The following is a 19307-nucleotide window of genomic DNA, read 5'->3' as shown; positions in this document are numbered from 1 at the left end:
AGCACGAGAAAATTTTTCTCTCAATAATAGAGAGAAAAATCTTATTCTCTGATCTGTATAAAGTGGCTTCTCTTTTTCTTTTAAGAAAATAAGCCTTATATATCTCCCTTTAGTGAAAACCCTAGGCTCCAAATAATGCCCTAAATAAAACTCACGTTACTTTTCATTTAATAGGGGACCCACCATGTAAAATAACATAAGGCCCCTTACACATAAGCTAATTAAATGAAGCCTCCCACTAAATGATATATTTAGGCTTTTGACCCAAATAGCTAGTTATCTTGCTTATTAGTCCAGTAGTGGTGCAGTCAATTAAATGAGCTAACCCGGGGATCATTTGGGAACATACAATAGTGGCTATAACAATTAGGTCTGTAATTAAACTAGCCTAATTATTTAATTCCAAATCTACTCCACTAAAAGATTGGAACTGTCTTCCATAATTGTATGCTCGAATAATAATTCGTCCCAAGCCACATTGATTTCTTACTGCACAATCCTTTGTACCACATCGTTAATTAAATTGATATCTTAACTGTCCAATCAATTTAATAACATCTTATTCCTTGATCCTTACTGATTTTCTCTAATGATCATTTTCAACATACTAAATAGTTGACACACTCTGGCCAGAGAATTCTATGATCAAGTACCTAAAAGCTATCAAGAGATGTGTTGTACAAATTCTATATTGTTAATCCATAACTCCAATACTCATAATTGCTCCCACCAAGATACCGGGTAATCTTGACCACAAGGATGTGTCGTGCCCATTGGTAACTCAAATGAAATAACAATTACAATCATGAAATCATAATTAACTCAAGATTAAGATTACAGTAAAATCAACGCCTATGAGATTTAATAAGTCTGACAGTTATTACAAAGTTAATTAAATCTCATATGTGATCCTGTTCAATGTAGTCGTACTACATCAATAAATTCATACATGATTAAGACAAATCATTCAATGAATTTATTATAGTCTATACCTAAATAAAGTGCCCAACTTTATTTATCAACTGCGAACTAAATTTATTTAATTATAAGATAACTTGTATTTATGTCTTCTGTGAATCCACATGGTGATCACATAAATACATATAATATGATTAAATGGACTTTAATACAAATATTAATGCAATTAAGATATTTGAATAAAATATCTCATTTATTTTATTAATCAGAAAAATTGTTTATTACAATTAAATAAACACATATGCTTTTAAAGAGCATAATTTCCCAACAATCTCCCACTAGCTCTCAAAGAATATCTGGCATATTGCACATGCTCTAGGGCTCTAAGTGCAGGTTGTAAAGGTTTCCCACTAATGGCCATTGTAATAAGATCTGCCATTTAGCATCTAATGCCATTTGGGGTACTGTCATATAACCTTTCTACACTATTCCCTTATAAAATGATACTTCATGTCAGTATGTTTTGTTTCTTTTGGTTCCTTAGATTGAGCTACTGCACCACCATTATCACAAAATAATTTAAGGGGTGCAGTACTAGATTATGAAATTTGGCAAATGGATGTCAAGACTGCCTTTCTTAACAGGCATCTTGAAGAAAACATCTACATGCAGCAACCAGATGGATTTATACAAAAAAGGCCAAGAACACATGGTATGTAAGTTGCAGAGATCCATTTATGGATTGAAACAAGCATCCCGGTCATGGAACATCAGATTTGATCAAGCGATTAAATCACTTGGATTCATTCAGAACATTGATGAACCATGTGTGTACAAGAAAATTCAGGGAAAATTTGTAGCCTTTCTAGTTCTTTGTGTAGACAATATTCTCCTGATTGGAAACGATATAGGAGTATTGACTATAATAAAGATCGGGTTAGCAAAATAATTTGATATGAAAGACCTGGAAGAGATAAGTTATATTCTTGGTATCAAGTTACTACGAGACCGGAAGAATAAAACTTCAGCCTTGTCTCAAGCGGTCTATATCGATAAGATATTGGCTAGATTTAGCATGGAAAATTCCAAGACTGGTTTATTACCATTCAGACATGGAATTACATTCTCTAAGGATCAATCACCTAAAACATCTGAAGAGATAAAGAGAATGAGACGAGTTCCCTATGCAGAAGCTGTGGGAAGTCTCATGTATGTCATGCTTTGCACTAGGCCAGACATCTATTTTGCGGTAGGGATGGTTAGCAGATATAAATCTAATCCTGGACCTCAATACTGGACTGTAGTCAAGCATATTATAAAGTATCTGAAAAGAACTAAAAATTATATGCTTGTGTATTCTGGTGATGAACTTATTCTAGTGGGTTATACTAATTCTGATTTTTTGTCAGATAAGGATTTTAGAAAATCAACTTCCGGCTATGTGTTTACATTAGGAAGTGGAGCTATTAGTTGGATGAGTGTGAAACAATCTTGTATCACAGACTCCACAACTGAAGCTGAATATGTGGCTACATCTGAAGCTGCAAAAGAAGCTATATAGGCTCCGCAAGATATTTGAATAAAATATCTCATTTATTTTATTAATCAGAAAAATTGTTTATTACAATTAAATAAACACATATGCTTTTAAAGAGCATAATTTCCCAACACCAACAAGCTCTTCTAGCCCTGAAAGCTCATATATCTTATGATCACACCAATCTTTTTGCCCGAAATTGGACCTCCAGTACCTCTGTTTGTATCTGGATTGGCATCACTTGTGATGTCAACAGCCATAGAGTCATAGGATTAAATATTTCTAGCTTCAATCTACAAGGCACCATCACTCCTCAACTCGGAAACCTTTCTTCACTTCAAACACTTGATCTTAGTCATAATAAGCTTTCGGGTAACATTCCCTCTTCTATCTTCAACATGCATACACTAAAGTTACTTGATTTCAGTGATAACCAGCTCTTTGGTTCTTTGTCTTCCTTCATCTTCAACATGTCTTCCATGACAACAATCGATTTGTCGATTAACAGACTTTCTGGTGAACTTCCAGCCAATATTTGCAAGTATCATCTTTATTTAAAAGAACTTTTTTTGGATAAAAACATGTTTCATGGTAGAATTCCATCCACTTTATCAAAGTGCAAACAGCTGGAAGAGTTAAATTTGGGTTTCAATAATTTGTCGGGAGCCATACTAAAAGAAATCGGCAACTTGACTAAACTTAAAGAGATTATCTCAACGATAACAAACTCCACGGTATGTTTACTGTGTATACATTATATGTTCTATTGTATTACTCATTAATTATCTTTCTTAGATACTTTTGTGTAGAAAATATTTTGTGAGAGAGATTTATTTGCATCTATGTTTATTTTGCAGGTGAGATACCACGAGAAATCGGTAATCTTCCATATCTTGCACGTTTGGCGCTTGCTACTAACAACCTCGTTGGTGTTGTGCCGGTTACAATCTTCAACATGTCAGCATTGAAAGAAATTTCTCTTCTAAATAACTCTCTGTCGGGAAGTCTTCCATCAAGAATAGACCTTTCACTTCCTAATGTTGAGACTCTTAACTTAGGGATTAATAGCTTTTCTGGAACCATTCCTAGTTCCATCACCAATTCTTCTAAGCTCTCAGATCTGGAGTTGGGGGAAAATTTATTTTCTGGGTTTATTCCGAACACAATTGGTAATTTAAGAAATCTTGAGTTTGTCAATATCGCTGACAATTACTTGACATCTTCAACTCCAGAATTGAGCTTTCTTTCATCTTTGACAAATTGCAAGAAATTAAAAGTCTTGATCGTAACAGGCAATCCACTTGACGGCATCCTTCCAAAATCCATAGGTAATTTTTCGCTCTCTTTGGAAACAATTCTCATGGCCAATTGCAGTATTAGCGGCAACATTCCTCAAGTAGTTGGTAATTTAAGTAACTTGTTGGTCTTAGAATTAGGAGGCAATAATTTGACAGGACCAATTCCAGTTACATTCAGCCAACTGCAAACACTCCAAGCTTTCGGTCTTACAAGGAATAAGCTGGCAGGACCAATCACAGACGAGCTTTGCCATCTAGCTAGGCTGCATAGCTTGGTCTTACAGGGTAATAAGTTTTCAGGATCTATCCCTTCATGTTTAGGTAATCTCACTTCTGTAAGGGTTCTTTACTTAGGGTTGAATATATTTACCTCAGTCTTGTCCTCAACTATTTGGAACCTAAAAGACATCTTGTTCATTGACGTTTCATCAAATTTTTTGGACGGTCCTCTTTCTTTAGACATAGGAAATTTGAAAGTTGTAATAGGTCTAGATTTTTCAAGAAATAATTTATCAAGTGATATCCCAATCACCATTGGTGGTTTAAAAAATCTACAACAGATGCTCTTAGAATATAATAGATTGGAAGGCTCAATCCCTGAATCATTTGGTGACTAGTCAAGTCTGGAGGTTTTGGATTTGTCAAAAAATAAAATTTCTGGGGCTATTCCTGCATCCTTACATAAACTTTTATATCTTAAACATTTAAATCTTTCCTTTAACAAACTAGAAGGAGAGATTCCAAGAGGAGGACCTTTTGCAAACCTCACAGCTAAGTCATTCATGGGAAATGAGTTATTGTGTGGTTTGCCAGATTTGCAAGTCTCACCATGCAAACCTAACAAGCCTAATACACATAAAAAATCAAGGAAAATGCTTTTGTTAGTGATTGTTCTGCCATTGAGTACTGCTCTAATTGTTGTAGTCACTCTTACTCTCAAGTGGAAATTGATCAAATGTTGGAAAAGTAGAACAGGACCGTCCAATGATGGTATCAATTCACCACAAGCAATAAGAAGGTTTTCATACCATGAACTTTTGCGAGCAACTGATAGATTTAGCGAAAACAACCTAATTGGCATAGGAAGTTTTGCTCTGTTTATGTAGCAAGACTTCAAGATGGGATGGAGGTTGCGGTAAAAGTTTTTCACCAACAATATGAAAGAGCATTGAAGAGTTTTGAGGATGAATGTGAAGTGAGGAAAAGAATTCGCCATCGAAACCTTGTCAAAATCATCAGTAGTTGTTCGAATGATGATTTCAAAGCATTAATTCTGGAATAAATGCCCAATGGGAGCTTGGAGAATTGCTTGTATTCTAGCACTTGCACGTTGGATATTTTTCAAAGGTTAAATATAATGATAGACGTTTGCATTAGCATTGGAATATCTCCATTTCGGTCATTCGATTCCTATAATTCACTGTAACTTGAAGCCTAGTAATGTATTGTTGGATGAAGATATGGTTGCTCATATAAGTGATTTTGGCATTGCAAAGCTCTTAAGTGGTGAAGATCAATTATCGAAACAAACCCAAACCCTTGCTACAATAGGCTATATGGCACCGGGTTTGTTTGAAATCACTACTTATCCGTTATTTTCTATCATTTCAAACCTTCCAAATTATTGGTTTTTTCATGATCTTCTTTTCAAAATATTATTTATTGTTTTCTAATTCTATAATTAATTTGATTCCTAGAGTATGGCACAAAAGGAAGAGTATCTACAAGAGGTGATGTTTGTAGCTTTGGGATCATGTTAATGGAAATTGTTTGGGGGATATACTTCGACAAGGCCAGCCATGATGAGCAGATATCGGGTATCAGGATTCCGTGAACAGGATTACTTTGCAGAAGCCTGGTAGCAGGTGAATACGAACATGAATACTCTGCTCATTCACGAATGTACCCTCCACGGGGCCACAGCGGGAGCCGGCCTCCTACTAGGAGTATAAGGCCTGTCCTGCTAGAAGTGGAGGTAAGGAGACCCGGTCAATGACGGTTGGCGAGACGTGCACTCCTGTCCGAGAATCAAAGTACGAAGTCCATCCAGCCACGACTACGATAATGGAGCATCCACTTCCGAGAGTTGGGGAGGTGATGGACGTGGATCGTGGGAAGGCTCGAATTCAAGGGAAGCCTATAAAAAGGTAACCAACAAAGGTAAAAAGGTTAGACTTTTGGAAATTAGAGCGGAGAAAGAGAGTTTTCTACTGAGAGATTAGAAAAGAGCCATAAGATTAGTGGTCGTTTTTCCCAAAAAGGCAAAGCCTACATTTTTGACTTGAGCATCGGAGGGTTTACGCTGGGAAAACACCCGGTGTGCTTTGACCTGTCTCTGTGTACGCAGGAGTTCGCGGAGAGGAAGTCTTACGAGGAGAGATCTTGGTCGTAGACGAGTTGGTTGAGGAGAGATCCTGGTCGTGGATGAGCAGAAAACTAGAATCTCGCATCAACATTTTGGCGCCGTCTGTAAGGAGCTGAGCAAAAAGCTTCTGTTAATAGAGAGAAGAAGAGGAAAGAAAGTGAGGAAACAATGGATGTAAGAGGAGGCAGTGCACAATGAGGCGACTTGAGGCTTAACGAGTCCGTGACGTTGAGAGAGATAGCCAACGAAGCACGGGAAAAAGCAATGTATAAGCGGATGGAACGGATGGAGAAACAAATGGAGACCCTGACAACTATTCTACACGAGCTGAGAAGTGAACGAAGGGGAGTTCAAGAGGAGGGGGTGAGAAGTGGCGGAGTGACACCAGGGCACGACAATATGGTGAGAGGTTGGACCACCAGAAGATTTGGTGGTGAGGGGGGTAACTCATCTCTACGGGGAGAAAGCCATAGAGGAGAAGATCAATCCCCGGGAAGGCATATCTTTGATAACGATGACGGGGTGGCGAATGCTGAGGAAAGAGAACTCCGGCAACACCTGCATGATGTTGAGCAGGAGCGAGATCAGGTTTCAGCACGTGACCCTGGTCGTGCTGTACAACTGGAAGAAGAAGTGCGCAGATTAGCACAGATAATAGATGACATGCAAGGACGGAGCAGAGCACCTGGTTGGAGGATAATGCTGGACGAAGAATCCCCGCTCTCGGCAGAAATCATGAGGGCAGTCATTCCGAGGAATTTTTGCCTCCCAGATCTCAGATACTCGGGGCGAACCGATCCGTTGGTGCACATAGAGTGCTTTAACGACATAACTGGGGTGTAAGAATTATCCCAAGCTCAAAGATGCAGGGTGTTCCCGCTGTCTCTAGAGGGACGAGCATGTGAGTGGTACCGGAAACTTCCTCGAGGGAGCGTTAAATCCTTCGAGCAGATGTGCTAGGAATTTACAGAACAGTTTTGTGGGGCAATGGCGCCTGAAGATGATATTATGGAGCTGACGAGCATGAAGCATGGAGAAGAGGAAACCCTTCGGGAATTCATCAAAAGGTTCCATCGTGCTGTCTTTGATTTAGGAGCTTTCAACCATCCTCAAGCATTAAGGGAATTGAAAGAAGGGGTAAAGATAGGACGACTGTGGTATAATTTGAGGAACCCTGCTATTCAAACATATTCAGCTACTTACGAGCAGGCCAATAGGGACATAGAGATTGAAGAGGAAAAGGCAGCACAGATTAAGACAGATCAGCTGGAAGGGTTGAGGAGGAAAGAGAAGAGAACTCTATTAGGAAATGGGCCAATTAAGAGGAAGGACCTTCATGCCTCAGACAGTGGTGCAAGGGGCCGGGTCACCTCTTACCAGCCTCATCAGAGGCCACCCCAATATCAGCGCAGCAGGGTGCAACCTCCTCGTTCACCAGCCAGAGACTCATGGAGAAGGCCTGACCCGACATATGGTTATCCTCATCCACACCCACAGGGTGGTAGAAAAAGCAAACCATAAGCACCGTTACCCCCTCCAGTTCAGAACGACACCAACAGGGAAAGGGCGACACACATTATCGAACAAAGCCAAGATTATGATCGGTATACTTCCTTAAAGATGCCACTGGACGAGGTGTATGAGGCCATAAAAGAACGGTGATTACTGTACCTCCTTACCCCAATAACAAAGCTACCCAGCAGAAGAGATAGGGGACGTTATTGCAAGTTCCATGGCACCCACGGTCATACCACAACTGAATGCAGAGATCTCAAGACTTAAGTTGAAGATTTGGTGAGAAATCGATACCTGGACGAGTTTGTGGATGAGACCTTCTCGATAGTGGTCTCGCCATGTGAAGGGGAGCAGAGTGATAGGAACATGAGCCACGAGCAGCCTATGGTAAGAGTAATTGCTGGGGGCCCAACATTGGCCGGAGATTCCAACAGATTAAAGAAGAATTACGCTAGGTATGCCATGACTAGCAAAGAAGTGTTCTTCAACACCCCAGCAGCCAAGTGAGCAAGAATTAGGCAAGTTTCGATCATGTGGACATATTATGACGAAGATAGGATCCTATATCCACATGAGGATGCCTTAGTCATTAAGGCTACTGCTGCTAGTAAGAAGTTTGACCGGATTCTGGTAGATTCTGGTAGCTCGGTCGATATTATGTTCAAGTCAACTCTGGAGGAGATGGGAATAGCAGACCTGAGGTTAGAACATACTAATACCTCTTTGAAGGGATTTGGAGGAGGAAAGCTGGTTCCTCTAGGCATGGTCGAACTGCCCATCACAATTGGCAGCTCCCTGACAGAAAAGATCATGATCCTGGATTTTGTGGTTGTCGATGAAGAGGGTCCTTACCAGATAATTTTAGGCCGCCCCTTTCTGAGGATGAACAAAGCGGTATTTTCCAACAATTATCTAGCTCTCAAGTATCGGGTGAATGGAGTGGTCATGGTGGTACGAGGAGACCAAAGAATTGCCCGAAGCTGTTACTCCACAGCAACAAGGGAAGCAATGCAGATTACGTCACTTGATACTCGAGTGAGAGCCAAGAATGGCAGACAAGAGCCTGTGAAGGAGCTGGAAATAGTAAGCTTGGAACAAGATAATTCAGGAAAAACAATCCGAATTGAGCCGAGGCTTAAAGAAGAGTAGAAGCAAGAGCTGGTGTATTGCCTGCGAGCTCACGCAGATGTGTTTGCTTGGACACATGAAGACATGCCGGGAATCGACCATGAGGTCGCTTGCCATAGGTTGGCAATAAGGAAGGGTGCTCGGACGGTAAGGTAAAAAAGAATGTGCTTCAACCAGGAGAGATATGAGGTTATAAATGACGAGGTGGAGAAGCTCTTGAAGGCATGGTTCATCCATGAAGTTAATTATCCTGAGTGGATATCGAATGTGGTGTTAGTGAAGAAGGCCAACGATAAATGGAGGATGTGTGTAGATTTCACAGACCTCAATTAGGCGTGCCCGAAAGATAGCTTTCCTCTACCCAAGATCGACCAGCTGGTTGACTCAACAGCCAGGCATGACCTGTTTAGCTTCATGGATGCATTTTCGGGATATAACTAAATCCCAATGTTCGAGCAGCATGAGGAGAGCACGACATTTATCACTAATCAAGGTTTGTTATATTACAGGATAATGCCGTTCGGTCTTAAAAATGCGGGTGCCACATACCAGAGGTTGGTGAATAAAATCTTTAAGCCGTTGATTGGGAAAACAATGGAGGTGTATGTGGACGACATGATAACTAAATCAAAAAACCCGAAAGAACATGTCGAGCACCTCGAGGAGACATTTGGACTGTTGAGGAAGTACCAGATGAAGCTCAATCCGGAGAAGTGTGCCTTTGGGGTCGAGTCGGGCAAATTCCTCGGGTTCATGGTGAGTCATCGGGGAATTGAGGCGAATCTCGAGAAAATCCAGGCGATCGTGCAGATGAGATCTTTTTGTAACCTGAAGGAGATACAGAGCCTTACGGGGAGGTTGGTGGCTTTGAGTTGGTTCATATCCAAGGCAATAGATAAGTGCCAGGCATTTTTTCAAGTGATAAGGAGGGGAAAGAAAACAGAATCGACCCCTAAATGCGAAGAAGCCTTCCAGAATTTGAAGCAATATTTACAGCAAGCCCCTTTGTTGTCCACACCGCGGGAGGGGGACGTGCTGTTCCTATATCGGATCATGCCACGAGTTCTGTTCTAGTGAAGGAAGAAAAAGGGATTCAATATCCGATATATTACACAAGCAAGGCCCTGCTCGATGCCGAGACCAGATATCCACCGTTAGAGAAATGGGCACTTGCTCTTGTAGTTGCTGCTCGGAAGCTGAGGCTATACTTTCAAGCATTGCCCGTCTCGGTAATAACAAACCAACCGTTACGACAGACTCTCCACAAGCCGGATGCTTCTGGTCGGCTAGTGAAATGGGCTATAGAGTTGAGCGAGTTCGACATAAGTTATAAACCCCGAGCAGCAATAAAGGCCCAGGCAATGGCCGATTTCGTGGCAGAATTCGTAGAGCCCGAAGTAGGTTTCGACCAGCCGGATGCTGCTACAGCCAACAACGAAGATCGGGTATGGCAGGTGTCGGTGGATAGATCCTCAGAGGAGCAGGGGTTTGGTGCAGGGATTGTTTTGGAAGGCCCAAAAGGGGAGGAGATCTCTTATGCCGTAAGATTGAAATTCACAGCCACAAATAATCAGGCAGAATATGAAGCTCTAATAGCGGGCTTGGAATTGGTTAAGGCAGTGAAAGCGGATAGAGTGAAAATCCGAACTGATTCCCAACTAGTTGCAAATCATGTCAGTGAAAGGTTTCAGCCGAGAGATGGGAAAATGGAACAGTACTTGAAGAAAGTCAAGCAGATGATTAGGAAATTTGAGGCGGTTAAGGTGATACAAATCCCAAGGAAGGAGAATAGTCGAGCAGATATTCTGGCCAGGATGGCAGCGATAGCAGATTCGAAAATGCCTAAGTCAGTCTCTTTGGAAGTGAAGTCCAGCCTTAGCATCGAGCATAATTTGGAGGTGCTGCGGATAGAACATAAATGCTCGTGGAATCTCGTACATCAGGGATGGGGTATTACCACCAGATAAGTTACGAGCTCGGAAGATCAGAGCCCAGGCGTCGAGTTACACAATGATTGATAGGGTATTATATCGGCGGGGATATACCCTACCGTTCCTTCGGTGTTTGGATGAGGATGACACAGATTACGTACTGAGAGAAGTACATGAAGGAATTTACGGAAACCATTCTGGCACAAGGTCCCTTGTCCACAAAGCTCTAAGGCAGGGATATTTTTGGCCGATGATGCACCAGGATGCGCAGGAGAAAACCAGGAGTTGCGTAAGTTGCCAAAGTTTTACAAATTTCTCTACCCAACCACCAGAGAAGCTCATTTCCATGGCCTCGCCATGGCTATTTGCTCAATGGGGAATCGATTTGATTGGGTCGTTGCCAAAGGGATGAGGGACTGCAACACATGTAATAGTAGCGATAGACTATTTCACGAAGTGGATAGAGGTGGAAGCCCTCAGCAGGATCACAGAGAAAAAGACGACTGACTTCGTATGGAGAAACCTGGTCTGTCGGTACAGGATCCCTTACGCCCTGATAGCAGACAATAGCAGGCAGTTTGACAACTATAATTTCAGGGACTTCTACCAGAACCTCGGGATAGAGTTGAAGTATTGCTCGCCTGCTCACCCTCAGTCTAACAGACAAGTAGAAGCAGCCAACAAGATAATCAAGAGGCTTTTGAAAACCAGGCTTGGAGCAAAAAATGGTGCATAGGTTGATGAGCTACCAGGTGTATTATGGGCGTACATGACAACCTACAAAATAGCAACTGGTGAAACTCCGTTTGCCTTGGCCTTCGGACATGAAGCTGTTATACCGGTCAAGATAGGGACGACCACGCACCGGACAGATCACTTCGATGAGCAGGAAAACAATGACCAAATGTGCTTGAATCTGGATTTACTGACCGAAAAGAGGGAGCAAGCATCGAAGCGATCAGCCTTCTACCAGCAGAGGGTTGCTCGGTATTACAACCAGAAGGTGTGTATACGATAGTTCAAGGTCGGCGATTGGGTACTAAGGCGGGTGAATCAGAACACGAAAGACTCAACACAAGGAGTACTTGGACTAAACTGGGAGGGGCCATATAGGGTCAAGCAGGTAGCTGGACCCGGAGCATATAAGCTTGTTTGCGCGGATGGCCACGAGGTGAAACGCCCCTGGAACGCAGCACATCTCAGGAAATACTTCCAGTAAGACTCGTTCCTGCTTTAAAGTTATTTCTGTTCGCTCTTATTGTTATTCGTTTTATGTTAAATCAATCTCGTGTAAGCCGAATTCAGTAATCAATAAAACGATGAGGAATTTCAATCAGTTGTAATGTTATAAAACTCCTAAGGCATGCAAAGGCTCACTAAGTCTCAAAGTCTGTCTTATGACGAGACCAGAAGCCAAGCGTGCCGAGATTTGCTCGACCAAGCGAAGGCGAGCAGACCCTCAAGTGTTATAAAAACTTCTAAGGCATGCAAAGACTAAGTCTCAAAGCCTGTCTTATGGCGAGACCAGAAGCCAAGCGTGTCAGGATCTGCTCGACCAAGCGAAGGCGAGCAGACCCTCAAGTGTTATAAAAACTTCTAAGGCATGCAAAGGCTAAGTCTCAAAACCTGTTTTATGGCGAGACCAGAAGCCAAGCGTGCTAGGATCTGCTCAACTAAGCGAAGGCGAGCAGATTCTTAAACGTAAGGCAACGAGAAGCCGAACGTTTTGGCACCTGTTCGACCACAATATAGGCGAAAAAAAATAAATTAATTTGCTAAGAGCTCGAGGCGAAAAATGCAAATAAGAACATTCTTATTAATCTGCCAATAATTATGAAAAGCTGCTAGTCTTAACATACAAGCAACCACAACACAAGATACATTCAAGAGGACGGTGGGTCAGTAAGCTGGGCCGCCTCTATTGGCTACTCCATCTTAGGAGCAGGGGGGGTTTCACCAGTTGCCCCTGGGGGGTACTCGCCTCGGCAACATCAGCAAGGATTGCACGAGGAGGAGAGGTTCTCTCCTCAGTGGCATTTGGCTCCAACTCTTCGACATCCTCTTTGGCTGCCTCCTCATCCATATATTGAGCAACACTAGCAGCAAGCTCGTCCATCTTCAGATCAGGATGCTGCTTCCCAAGGACGGCCATGATGCAGCGATAAGAATGTCGACCCTGGTCATATTGGTTGTCAGCTTCCTTCTCTAGGTTCTCGACCTGAACCTGGTGGGAATCCTTGAGAAATTCGAGCTGAGCCTCGTAAGTAGCCTTTTGCCTCTACAGATCCTCCTTGACCTTAGTCAGCTCTTCCTCGAGAGTGATTGCCTTTGCCTGAGCGAGAGATTCTCACTCTATCAACTTCAGATTCTCGGGGTTGAGATCTCCGGCTTTCTTCTCGGCAGCGTTAGCTTTGGTTTTGGCCGATTGAATGTCCTCTCTCATCTTTCGGTCATAGCAACGGACCTTCGCCTTATAGTAAGTGGCCATGCAGCCGAGATGAAAAGCACTATACTGCATAGCCCCTACCAGCTCGCCTAGAGTGCTGCCGTCAAAGTCCTCAAAGTCCTTTTTGCTCACGAGCATAGAAAACTCACTGATATAGGGGACCAGATGCTCTGCTCGATTGTCAGGCAGACGAGATTTCGACCCAGCTGGTAGAGAATGAGAAGTGGGGTCAGGGGCTGTTCCACTAGTTTCGCGGGCTTTGGTAGGAGGAGGTGGTAGAGTCCTCAAGGGGGGGACCTGCTCCACGATGTTCACCCATTTCGCAGTATGAGCATCCTTATTTTGGTCCCGCTTAGCAGCATGAGGTCGAGGACGCTTCTGGTTCAGAGCCCCGATCACAATATCTTCCATTGTAAGGTCTGTGGACTCCAAACGAGATTCGAACAAGTTGTAAGTAGACATCAACTCTCAGCTTGAGCAGAAATTGGCTAGCACAGCCTCGACCCGCTTGAGTGACTCAGGTTTAAGCTGGTAGTGCACACCCCAAGAACCTGCAATACGAGCAGATATTGAGTTAGAGATAAATCAACATAATGAGAACAACTAGGGATACAAGACATCTAAGGTGAGCAGGCAACTTGGGACACAAAATGAGGTGGGATGCGATAGTTTTTCCCGTCAATCTGTGCAACTTGACCCCAGGGACCCCCAGCAAAAAAATTTTTTTTCTTCCAATTCCCACCACTACCTTGGAAGATCAGTTATGGGTTTCCTGGTCTTGGTACTTGACATGAAGTAATACCAGCCGGCGTCTTTGGGGCTGCTCTTCAGCTGGTACATGTGCTTTACCTCATCAACTGTGGGCTCACAATGGCAGCATCTGTCCCACAATATGAACAGACTAGAAAGTACCCTCCACCTGTTGGGGTTCAGTTGACCAGGAGCTAAGTTCAACTCACTAAGTATTCGAGCAAAATAAGGTTGTAAGGGGCACCTCATCCCGAACTTAAAACTTTCCAGAAACAGAGTAACGTATCCCCTAGGAGGCTGGCTGGGAGTATCTTTCTTTCTGGGATCCTAAGGGGTATATCATCAGGAATGTCATACCTAGACCGGAGGTCATCAAGGTCGTCTACTGTGGTCATGTATGTAATGAAATCAATAGCATAATGCTCCGATAGAGCCCTACCTCCTATTTTGCTCTTCCTATTTGGTCGCGATGTTCCTGGGGAGGACATTTCACCAGAATCTTCTCCCTGGTCCTCACTCAAGGTGTATTCCGAACCAGAAGATCCCTCATCGCCGCTATTGCTAGTTGAGGAGGTTACTTGGGGAGACATCCTCCTAGCACTAGTCCCGACACTAGATCTAATGGGTTCTAAGGGGATCCCGGGGTCAAAGGCAGGATCAGCGAGCAGACTAGGCAAGAAGTCTAACTCGTCGTCATCAATATCAATTATCTTCTCTTTATCTTTTGACGTTTCCTAAACTATGACCAGAGCAATATCACCAAACACTACCCAAGAAAAGCAAAGAGAAAATAAATTTTCTATAACTATCCAAGACCGAGGAAATAGAAATAATACTTGCAATTGTGGCCCAGTCGAATAGAGACAAGGACGGTAGCTTTTGCGCCGAGGGAGAGGAATGACTCAGTTGCCGGAAAGGTAGAATAGGGATAAAAGATGAGGTCCCTAATGAGGAACAAACTCTTAGGTTGTCAGCATTAAACGGCACGAATTCCAAGGGTTTCATAGCCATCGATTTGAAATTCAAATGAAGGGATAGATTTCTGCCACATCACCTCGCCCGCAATTAAATCCGACACAACTCCCCAAAGCCTCTTCCTATCCTGCACGAGCCAGAACTGTTGAATTTCTACTACTGGTCCACTACGTTACCTAACACCAGAAACTGGGGGACCGGTGTTTGGGGGATATACTTCGACAAGGCCAGCCATGATGAGCATATATCGGGTATCAGGATTCCGCGAACAGGTATACTCTGCAGAAGCCTGGTAGCAGGTGAATATGAACAGGAATACTCTGCTCGTTCACGAATGTACCCTCCATGGGGCCACAACGGGAGCCGGCCTCCTATTAGGAGTATAAGACCTTTCCTGCTAGAAGTGGAGGTGGGGAGACCCGGTCAATGACGGTTGGCGAGACGTGCACTCCTACCCGAGAATCAAGGCACGAAGTCCATCCAGCCACGACTACGATAATGGAGCATCCACTTCCGAGAGTTGGGGAGGTGATGGACGTGGATCGTGGGAAGGCCCGAATTCAAGGGAAGCCTATAAAATGGTAACCAACGAAGGTAAAATGGTTAGACTTTTGGAAATTAGAACAGAGAAAGAGAGTTTTCTACTGAGAGATTAGAAAAAAGCCATAAGATTAGTGGCCGTTTTTTCCAAAAAGGCAAAACCTACATTTCTGACTTGAGTGTCGGAGGGTTTATGCCGGGAAAACACCCGGCGTGCTTTGACCTGTCTCTGTGTACGCAGGAGTTCGCGGAGAGGAAGTCTTACGAGGAGAGATCCTGATCGTAGACGAGTTGGTTGAGGAGAGATCCTGGCAGTGGACGAGCAGAAAACCAGAATCTCGCATCAACAGAAATGTTTACAAAAAAAAAAACCGATAGATGAAATTTTTATTGGAGAATTGAGCTTAAACCGTTGGATTAATGACTTGTCACCAGTTTCAGTCATGGAAGTTATTGATACAAATTTGCTACGTGGAGAAGAAAGATTTTTTGCTGCAAAGGAACAAATTTTATGAAAAAGAATTGAATATGGAGGCAAAGAACAAAGAAAAATTTCTTAGGATTTGAGACGTGTTTGCACACTTTCCTTTAAGCTTTTATTTGCCCTCACCAATCTTGGTTTGCTATAGAGTTTTAATGATAAAATACCCCCAAGATATATCAAATCCTGAATACAATCTCTAGCAAATAAGATTGTATTTCCAGAACATATATGAAATCTGCAAAATCTGATTTTTTAATCTAATTGTATGTCTCTCTTTTAATAAAAAAGGATGTTTATTTGAAAGAATACAACCATTAGAAATGATACTTCTTCAAAAACACTCTTTTGGTTTGAATTTGCATCGAATGACAATTGAAATTTCCAAGCTTGCTAACCGTTTTTCCAGTTGATGCAAAAACACGCTCTCTAGAAATAAACGGTTAGCCATTTTCTCAATAACGGTGAGCCGTTTTATTCCAGAATGTCAAATAAGTTGCTATCTGTAAATAAACGGTTAGCCATTTTCTCCAAACGGTTAGCCGTTTTCTCTAGAATAGAAAACATGCTCTCTGGAAATAAACAGTTAGCCGTTTTCTCCAAACGGTTAGTCGTTTTATCCAAACGGTGAGCCGTTTTATCCAAACGGTTAGCCGTTTTCTCTAGAACAGAAAATATGCTCTCTGGAATGAAACGGTTAGCCGTTTTCTCCATAAATGGCAAATCGTTTTCTTCCAGAATATCAAACCAAAGATTGAAAAATGTTACAATCTCTCTTACAATCCCCCACTAGATTGTAATATTTTTCAGATTTATTAATGATAAATTTATACATACAAAAAGGTATCTTTTGATTTTAACCTTTAATTAGTGAGTGTATTTCAAAGCATTTACAAGACAATAGTGTGCTAAGCATTAAACTTTGTCTCTTAAGTAAATACTGGAGATACATCACATATAGGCTATCCCATATTTCAAAGTTGTGTTCCAATATTTAGCACTATTCCTGCCTTGTGCTCTATCTTGGATTCATGAACATTTACAAGATTAAACCATGATCTTGTTAGAAACGACACCATTTCGTACGTTCACTTAGGTGAAGTTTCAAATCATGTCTTTAGCTACTATAAGACTTGAACTTCATTAAGAGTAAATACTCAACCTCAACCTCGTAGCTATTTGCACCGAATATCTCGAATGAGATTATTTATTACTCGGTGCCAAACCATTCACATAACAACAACTTGTTATTACCCATTTAACTATGGAGTAGCGGTACAACTACTGCATAGTTGGGTTACCGTCGTTGGTGACTTTATTATTTAAAGGTTTCAATCACATTCCAAAAGATGTATCCTTAACTAAGTCTCTTGTAAGACCTTTTGTTAAAGGATCAACTAAGTTCTTATTAGTCCTAACATAAACAATATTAATAACACCATCTGCTATTAATTGTTTCACATATTCATGTCTCAAGCTAATATGTCTAGACTTTCCATTATACACTTTATTATAAGCTCTAGACAATGTAGCTTCACTATCGCAGTACAAAGAAATAGATGGCATCGGTTGTGGCCACAACATTATATCAAACAACAAATTTCTCAGCCATTCTGCTTCCTTGCCTGCAGCTGCAAGTGCTATAAACTCACTTTTCATTGTTGAATGAGTTATGCACGTTTGTTTCTTTGAAGCCCAAGAAACCGCTCCTCCAGCAATTGTAAAAATCCAACCAGAAGTGGATTTATTATCTCTTGTATTGGTTACCCAACTAGCATATGAATATCCTTCCAGTACTTCAGGATAATCATTTTAAAACAAACCCAAATTAATGGTCTTTTTAAGATAACCAAGTATCCTACCAATTGCTTTCCAGTGTTCAACACTAGGGTTACTCGTGAATCTTGACATTTTGCAAACTGCAAATGCTATATCAGGCCTCGTACAATGCATAACATACATCAAGCTACCAATAGCACTAGCATATTCTAGTTGTGCTACTACTCGGCCTGAATTCTCTAGTAATTTAATACTAGAATCATATGGGGTATTAGCTTCTTTAAATTTCAAATAATTGAATTTAAGAAGCACTTTCTCTATATAATGAGATTGACACAACGAGTAACCCCCACTATGTTTCTTCACTTTGACACTAAGACAGTATCTACTTCACCAAGACCTTTCATCTTAAATTGTGAAGTTAAATACTTCTTTGTATCATTTACTCCTTGCATATTTATTCCAAAGATAAGCAAGTCATCAACATACAAGCATATAATTACACCAAAATCATTCGTAAATTTAAAACATATACATTTATCAGCATTATTATGCTTAAAACCATGAGATAAAATTACCGAATCAAACTTCTCATGCCATTGTTTTGGTGCTTACTTTAAACCATAAAGTGATTTGACTAACTTGCATACCTTTTTCTCATTTCCTGGCAAAACAAATCCCTCAGGTTGTTCCATATAGATTTCTTCATTAAGATCACCATTAAGAAAAGTGGTTTTAACATCCATTTGATGCACATACAAATTGTTCAATGAAGCAATTGCAAATAGCACTATTATAGAAGTTAACCTTGCTACCAGAGCATATGTATTGAAATAATCAATACCATTTCTTTGCTTAAACCCTTTAGCTACTAATCTAGCCTTAAAAGTTTGCAAAGAACCAGCACTATTGTACTTTCTTCTAAATACCCATTTGCTGCTAATTGGTTTAGATCCTGGAGGAAGATCAACCAAGACCCATGTTTGATTCGACATAATCGAATCCATTTCATCATTTACCGCCTCTCTCCAAAAAGAAGCGTCTCTAGAAGACATAGCTTCGCTAAATGTCTTTGGATCTTTTTCAATATTTAACAACAATGGTACTTTGTTAAGTACATTCTTTCTATCCCCTTCAACCAAGAAGAGTAGTGCTTGTGATGAAATAAAATCCGAAGCTAAACTCTTTTCTTTCTTTTCACGTTGACTCCTCCTTAGTTCGAATGATGTCATAGACTCTTTCCTTTTATTATTGTTAGTGGAGGTAACAGGAGTATTAACACATGGTTGATCAATAATTAATTCTAATTCAATATTAGAATCATGTTGAAATTTATTCTCAATAAATCCAACATCTCTAGATTCCACAATCACATTAGAATCTAAATCTAACAACCTATAAGCCTTGGAATTTTCAGCATATCCTACGAAAACACTCTTTATACCTCTAGCACTTAACTTTGATGATTTAGGATCATGTATTTTATAAAAAGCTAAACAACCCCAGACCCTTAAATACATCAAGTTTGGTTTTCTTCCTTTCCAAATTTCATACGGAGATATATGTGTTTTCAAAGATGTAATTCTGTTATGAATATGACATGCAGTGAGTAATGCTTCCCCCCACAAATTATTTGGTAGTTTT

At 41.2% G+C, this 19307-nt stretch overlaps 3 protein-coding genes across 3 annotated transcripts; all 3 read left to right on the top strand.

The window, feature by feature from the left end:
- The first annotated feature begins 3036 nt into the window (after nt 1-3036).
- LOC18031890 (LRR receptor-like serine/threonine-protein kinase FLS2) lies at nt 3037-5587 on the top strand. The gene is made up of 6 exons (XM_024187699.1): nt 3037-3202; nt 3313-4074; nt 4483-4743; nt 4860-4948; nt 5187-5319; nt 5451-5587. The coding sequence occupies exons 1-6, from the start codon at nt 3037-3039 to the stop codon at nt 5585-5587; spliced, it is 1548 nt and encodes a 515-aa protein (XP_024043467.1).
- A 2577-nt stretch (nt 5588-8164) lies between these two features.
- LOC112100057 lies at nt 8165-8782 on the top strand. The gene has a single exon (XM_024187694.1). It carries the CDS (start codon nt 8165-8167, stop codon nt 8780-8782), a length of 618 nt encoding a protein of 205 aa, XP_024043462.1.
- A 1989-nt stretch (nt 8783-10771) lies between these two features.
- On the top strand, nt 10772-11710 carry LOC112100055. The gene is made up of 2 exons (XM_024187689.1): nt 10772-10981; nt 11429-11710. The coding sequence occupies exons 1-2, from the start codon at nt 10772-10774 to the stop codon at nt 11708-11710; spliced, it is 492 nt and encodes a 163-aa protein (XP_024043457.1).
- Nucleotides 11711-19307: the final 7597 nt, after the last annotated feature.

The sequence above is a fragment of the Citrus clementina genome, unplaced genomic scaffold (genome assembly GCF_000493195.1).
Source record: "Citrus clementina cultivar Clemenules unplaced genomic scaffold, Citrus_clementina_v1.0 scaffold_9, whole genome shotgun sequence".
In the NCBI taxonomy this organism is placed as follows: Eukaryota; Viridiplantae; Streptophyta; class Magnoliopsida; order Sapindales; family Rutaceae; genus Citrus; species Citrus x clementina.
The sequence above is the reverse complement of the archived record's forward strand: the minus strand, read 5'-3'. Positions and strand labels throughout refer to the sequence as shown.

Coding starts and splice junctions, on each gene's coding strand:
- LOC18031890 (XM_024187699.1), top strand. CDS start 3,037: ATGTTTCATGGTAGAATTCCATCCACTTTATCAAAGTGCAAACAGCTG. Junction 4,075..4,482: donor ATCTATCCCTTCATGTTTAG/GTAATCTCACTT, acceptor TTAACAAACTAG/AAGGAGAGATTCCAAGAGGA. Junction 4,949..5,186: donor GTTTTGAGGATGAATGTGAA/GTGAGGAAAAGA, acceptor TGTAACTTGAAG/CCTAGTAATGTATTGTTGGA.
- LOC112100055 (XM_024187689.1), top strand. CDS start 10,772: ATGATTGATAGGGTATTATATCGGCGGGGATATACCCTACCGTTCCTT. Junction 10,982..11,428: donor AGGAGAAAACCAGGAGTTGC/GTAAGTTGCCAA, acceptor AATGGTGCATAG/GTTGATGAGCTACCAGGTGT.
- LOC112100057 (XM_024187694.1), top strand. CDS start 8,165: ATGTGGACATATTATGACGAAGATAGGATCCTATATCCACATGAGGAT.